Here is a 5982-nt window from a genome sequence, read left to right as displayed (position 1 = left end):
TACTGTGGCTCAAGTGGTAGAGCACTTGCCTGAGTGAAGAGCTCAGGGACAGCACCCAGGCCTCGTTCAAGCCCCGTGACTGACCATGACCATAAAAACCTCAAAATTTGGGCTGGGAAGGTGGCTCAGTGGTAGAGCGCTTGCCTTACATGCATGAGGCCCTGGGTTCCATTCCTCAGCACCACATAAAAAGAAAAAAGCCGGAAGTGGCTCTGTGGCTCAAGTGGTAGAGCACTAGCCTTGAGCTGAAGAGCTGAGGGACAGCGCCCAGGCCCAGAGTTCAGGCCCCCATGACCAGACCCCCCCCCAAAAAAAACCTTCAAAATTTGAATGCCAATTTAAGTCACTAACAGTTCTGTGATTCATCCCCCACTTATCTTCTGTAACATGCTTTAGCATTTCTACTTACTTAGCTGGGCATGGTATCTTAGGCCTGTTACCCAGCACTCAGAGCTCACACCAGCCAGGGCTACATATCTTACCTCCAGAAAAAGATGACAGATGTAGAACAGGTTAGCTGGCAAAAGACAAGTGGCAACATTTTACCCTAAATGTATTCTAGAAATAACAGGTGACATCATGATCATGCTAATTACTAGTTAATCCCTCATTGATAGAAGTAACTATTTTGTGGAAGGGCCTGGGGGCCTGCTCCTGAGCTTTTTTGCTCAAGGCTAAAGTTCTACCACACCACCACTTCCCACATTTTTGGTGATCAACTGGAGATAAGAAAATCTTAAGGACCAGCTTTTGAACTGGATCCTCAGACCTCAGCCTCAGGGGAAATGGTAAACTACCAAGTTCCCTAAGTAAAGCCAGCTGCTACAATACCTAAGACAAATGGGCTACCATTTTACCAAGATAGAGGAACTTGGTCTGACAGAAACTGAAGGAATGGAGGCTACAATGCTTGATAAGAAATGTACTCATTATCTTGCCCATGTAATTGTATACCCTCTGTACAGTATTTTCACAATAAAAAAAAACTGAAGGGATGTAGGGAGTATGTCACTGATTGAAATAGTGTTAACATGCTCTGTATAACAGATAATCCCACTCCCCCCCCCAAAAAAATAATAGGCTTTTATATACAGAGCATTCAAACCAAAGCTAGTTCTCTAAGCATTAGAAAGAATAAGCCAGGTGATTAAGAACTTTTACAGAGGCCAGGTGTGGTAGGCTTTCCTGTAATCCTAGTGATGGGAGTTAATAAGGTCTTCTGGAGGCCAAATGGGCAACAAGTGGAAGACCAAGGTTTTCCACTTGCTGATAAAGGAGTTCCAATGGCGAAGTGCTAAGGAATGTTTGCATACACAAAAGAATTCTAGTAACCAGACCTTCACCTAGTTTCCTTTTGGAAAGTGGTTAACTAAAACTTATTAGACATCTTTTGTCTAATTATACAAGAGACATTATACAATATTTTATTACTCAAAGCCTTTTTATTTATCAAAAAGGTTCTTTCTTTGCTAGCAGTTTAGAGACCTCTGGCATCCTAGGCCCACACAAACAGCTTCCTGTTTTTATTTAGCTTTCTGACTCTGTGCTTGTGCCTTCAGTACTTTCACGACGATCTTCTGCTCCTCAATAAGGAAAGCACGCTTGATCCTAGAAAGGAAAATACACAATGAGTAGTTTCTATAAATCAAACTTGGCCCCATGACTGGACCCCCCCCCAAAAAAAACTTTTCAGTAAAAACCAGCTTTTTGCTAACTAAAATTAAGGGGGTAAGGAGCCAGAGTTTTTAACTGTCTTAATACACATGTCCTAATCCTAAAACAAGATTAGGTTCTGTATACCTTAAGAGACCAACAATGCAAAAAAAACCAAATTCCTCTAGCTTACAACTCATTACTACTTCCTCTCTACTTGTTTTCCTGTTGCTCAAGTGAAATCATATTTATCTTGTCTTTGCATTATTAATACAATGTTTTGCTACCCCCTCATACTATCATGCAAAGGTTGGGTGTCCAGATTTGACTTTGCACTTCTATAGAACTGAGTGAAATAGAACTTAAGCTTCCCTACCAAGTCTACCACTTCACTCATGAAGACCAATCACCTGGAAGTTCATTTTTGGAGGCAATTTAATATAAGGCTAGGGTTAAAAGTGGATTAAGCCATAACTAGTAGTTAGCCATGTGAACTTGAGCAGTACATCCTGGTTTCTTGGCAAAACAAAAACTCTTCCCAGAGGAAATTGATACTGCTAACACAGACTTATGGATTTGATACTACCACACAGGCACTTGGCACATTTATCTTCACAACTCTACCATCACTCCTATCTTTCAATATTCAAAAAACTGTCTTCTTTCTGAACTCTTTCCCTAGACTTTGGTTCTCAATGCAGTAACAAGTTCACTATCCTTCAGAAACTACATGTGAACACCCATCTCAGTTTAAAGAGTCACTTCATTCATTCTGCTGTTTGTTTCTAACACACCAAAGGCAAAGTTCTCTGGCTCTGCCCCCAAAAGACTTAATTCCCCACATTTTAAAGAATCAAGCTAATTCCCTCGCCCTTTAAGGCCCTTCAACCTGTTGTTGATGACCTCCTACCAAGCTCTGCAGCAGCTACACTGTAACTACGTGCTGCTATTTCCCTATACATTTTTTTATACCATTTTTTTTTTGGGGGGGGGGGGGGGTCCGGTCGTGGGCCTTAACTCTGGGCCTGGGCACTGTCCCTCAGCTCTTCAGCTCAAGGCTAGCGCTCTACCACTTGAGCCACAGCACCACTTCCGGCTTTTTTCTTTTTGCTTATGTGGTGCTGAGGAATCGAACCCAGGGCCTCATGCATGCAAGGCAAGCACTCTACCACTGAGCCACCTTCCCAGCCCCTTCCCTATACATTTTAAAGACCTTCCATCCTCCATCTGCCTATGAACAACCACTAGGTTTTCTTACCTACCCTCCTCTACAAATGTCTTACCTTTCTACATCTAGCTTATGGATTATACTCTATTTAATCTGATATAACCAACTGCTTTATACACCACCAATCACCTGCAGTAAGCATGCAACTTTTTTCCTACCAGTTTTCCAGTAAGGAAGAGTATACACCGTTAACCATAGACAAGTCTGTGTCTACTTAAGAAAACCACCCTGATTTTGCTTACCTGTCCCGGACACATTTGGCACACATGGAACCACCATAGGCTCTGCTGACATGTTTTTTTGTTTTAGACAATCGCATGAGGACTTTAGGTCTCACAGCACGAACCTGTATAAAGAAAACAAAGATTACAGAAAGAAATTTTCCTGGGTTTTAAATGATACAATGGTGTATCGACTCATCTGAAGAGCATGTCACTGTACTTCTCTCAGTTTTTAAAGGTCTGTGTTCTTGGAAAATGGGGATCTTGAATGTTCCCCTCCATCCAGAAGCTCAATCCCTGACTTGTTAATGTTGTCCACAAGAGGACCACTTACCCCCCGAAGCCGGCCTGGACATACACCACATGCAGATTTTGGTGCTTTTCCGACCTTTTTGGTGTAAAGGTAAACAATTCTATTGCCAGGGGTTCGGGACCTAGAAAGAGAGAATAGGCAACAGCTCAGCATCTCAAAGAATAAATGACAGGATGTATTCGAATTCTGGAAATACTTACAGCCTGGTTTTGTTAGAGGCTGTGTTGTAGGAAAGCCTACGGCGGTATGTCAATCGCTGGACCATTTTGATGGCCTAAGTAAAAAATGATCAAGTTTTCCCATTAAAAACCTAATACACATCTCAAAGCATCATCACATAATTTATACATATATGCACATGTGTATAATACACTATTAATTCCCATATATAAAAATTACTTGTAGTTAGAGGTGACTTCTAGGAGGCAATGTTAGTTCTTCTGGAGACAATCAAACATGACTCAGTTATTATTTAGGTATCATGCTCATTGTTTGGAGTGGTGGCCAGAAAACACAAGCAAGCTATAAAAAACACTATACGGGCTGGGAAGGTAGTAGAGTGGTAGAGCGCTTGCTTTGCAATGCATGAGACCCTGGGTTCGATTCCTCAGCACCACATAAGAAAAAAGAAAAAAGCTGGAAGTGGCCCTGTGGCTCAAGTGGTAGAGCACTAGCCTTGAGCTGAAGAGCTGAGGGACAGCGCCCAGGCCCATAGTTCAGGCCCCACAACCGGACCCCAAAACAAACAAACAAACAAACAAACAAAAACTATACAACCAAGCACTAGTGGCTTACACTCGGCCTTGAAGATTGCAAGAAAGTCCATGAAACTCTGGGCTCCAAATAATCCCAAAGCAGGAAGTGGAGCTGTGACTTAATTGGTATAATGCTAGCCTTGAGCAGCTCAGGGACAGCACCCAAACCCCAAGACTAGCACAAAAAAAAAAAAAAAAAAAAAAAAAAAGGAAAAGGAGTTCATCGAGTCCCTTACAAACTGGCAGAACATGGGGCCAGGAGCTCACATAGTTAATCAAGAATTATCACCTAAAATTCTTTTTTTTATCTAATTTAGACAGCTGCCACTATGACTAAAGTATATCCATCTATTCCAGTGCAGATCCTGGTATGGCCCCCCATGCAGTTCTAGGTATTGCTCCCAAAGCAGTACCTGTGTTGAGGTAATCAGTCTCTTAATGTGAATGACACCTCCCAGCCTCCATTTATAAATCTTACTCGGTGTTGCTACTTATCTTGGTATGGTGCACGCCAGGCTGGTGCCAAACCACAAATTAATTCCCCAGCCCAAACGACTTGGGTTTTGTTGTTGTTGTTTTTTAAATCGGTCGCGGGGCTTGAATTCTGGGCTGTCCCTCGGCTCTTCTTCGGCTCACTTGAGCCACAGCACCAGTTCTGGTTTTCTGGTGGTTAACTGAAGACAGGAAGTCTCACGACTTTCCTGCCCTGGCTGTCTTTGAACCGTGATCCTCAGATCGCATCTTCCAGAGTAGTTAGGATTACAGGAGCAGGCCCACTGCCGCCCGGCTTACGACTTGAGTTTTAAGGGAAGCATCCAAAGTACACAAGATAACCAAGCCCCGCCAGGCTGACCCTTCTTCCAAACTTTGTGCTGGCTCCATGATAGGAATTTAAAGGAAACCGGTGGTTCACGAGTGTATACTTAAGCTACTCGGGAGGCTGAGATCTGGTGATAACGTGGGAAGCCTGTCGAGGCAGATGAGCCTAAGAAACCCTCACCTCCCATCAATCAGCAAAAAGCCGGAAGTGGAGCTGTGGCTCAAGTGGTATACCACCAACCTTGGGCTAAAAAAAGGTCTGGGACAGAACCCAGGCCCTGATTCAAGCCCCAGGTCCGGAACACACACAAGGGGAGGGAGGAAATGCAGAGAGGAAGCCGCTTGCACTTGTTCTTATTCACTCACATCACACTAAACCCGAGGCGACCCGAAGGCCCGTGCAAAGCGCCCTAGACGTCACCACGGCCTTCCCATACCCCAGCTGCGTCATGTTCCTCCTGCCCGGTACTGGCATCGAAAACAGAAGCCAGCAGGGAGCGGAGCCACTGCCAGCGCCGGTCCCCCGCCCTCGCGCGGCCCAGGACAGGTACAGGCACGGCACGGCGGCCTCGCAGGCCCGACCTGGACAGGCCGGGAGACCTCGCTCCCGGAGTCCAGACACCACCCCGCAAAGCCCCGGATGTGAGCTTCGGCTTTCCGCCGCTCCCGAAGGGGCTCCGCCAGGGATGGAGGGGCTCCCCAAGCTCAAAGTAGAGAGTTCTGACACCAAGGGAGCCCCGTCTACACCCCTCACCCTTCCGCCAGCTCAAGGACACGTTTCCAAGCACTCGCGGTGCGCGCCACGGCTCGGATGGCGACCGATTGCACAGGGAATACAGACAAGAAGAAACTGGCTACCATACCTCTAGACACCGTCCCCGGAAGAGAGAAAGGAAGGCGCAAGCGAGTTCAAAGGGCAAATGTCAATGCGCATGACCGGATGTTGCGTCAGAAGCACGTTCGTGTTGCTAAGAGCGCCGCCATGTTGTACGG

General features: G+C 45.4%; 1 protein-coding gene across 4 annotated transcripts; it reads right to left on the bottom strand.

Moving 5' to 3' along the window:
- Positions 1-1422: 1422 nt before the first annotated feature.
- Positions 1423-5876, bottom strand: Rpl34 (ribosomal protein L34). Of its 4 annotated transcripts, none has more exons than XM_070022427.1 (5): positions 5853-5876; positions 3616-3689; positions 3437-3536; positions 3124-3227; positions 1423-1608 (listed from the first exon to the last, which is right to left on the bottom strand). In XM_070022427.1, the coding sequence occupies exons 2-5, from the start codon at positions 3678-3680 to the stop codon at positions 1524-1526; spliced, it is 354 nt and encodes a 117-aa protein (XP_069878528.1). In that variant the 5' UTR covers positions 3681-3689; positions 5853-5876; the 3' UTR covers positions 1423-1523. The 4 variants fall into 4 exon arrangements, with proteins under 4 accessions (XP_069878528.1, XP_069878529.1, XP_069878531.1 ...); XM_070022428.1 differs by lacking the exon at positions 5853-5876 and adding an exon at positions 5744-5764; XM_070022430.1 differs by lacking the exon at positions 5853-5876 and adding an exon at positions 5356-5376.
- Positions 5877-5982: the final 106 nt, after the last annotated feature.

The sequence above is a fragment of the Dipodomys merriami genome, unplaced genomic scaffold (genome assembly GCF_024711535.1).
Source record: "Dipodomys merriami isolate MVZ:Mamm:240054 unplaced genomic scaffold, mDipMer1.0.p SCAF_15, whole genome shotgun sequence".
NCBI classification, from domain to species: domain Eukaryota; kingdom Metazoa; phylum Chordata; class Mammalia; order Rodentia; family Heteromyidae; genus Dipodomys; species Dipodomys merriami.
This window is presented reverse-complemented; position numbering and strand designations above follow the sequence as displayed.

What these genes read in the sequence shown, in the direction of transcription:
- Rpl34 (XM_070022427.1), bottom strand. Translation starts at nt 3,680, where the DNA reads ATGGTCCAGCGATTGACATACCGCCGTAGGCTTTCCTACAACACAGCC. An exon ending in GCCTCTAACAAAACCAGGCT is followed by an intron (nt 3,537 to 3,615) that starts GTAAGTATTTCC and finishes CTCTCTTTCTAG; the next exon opens with GTCCCGAACCCCTGGCAATA. An exon ending in GCCAAATGTGTCCGGGACAG is followed by an intron (nt 1,609 to 3,123) that starts GTAAGCAAAATC and finishes TTTCCTTTCTAG; the next exon opens with GATCAAGCGTGCTTTCCTTA.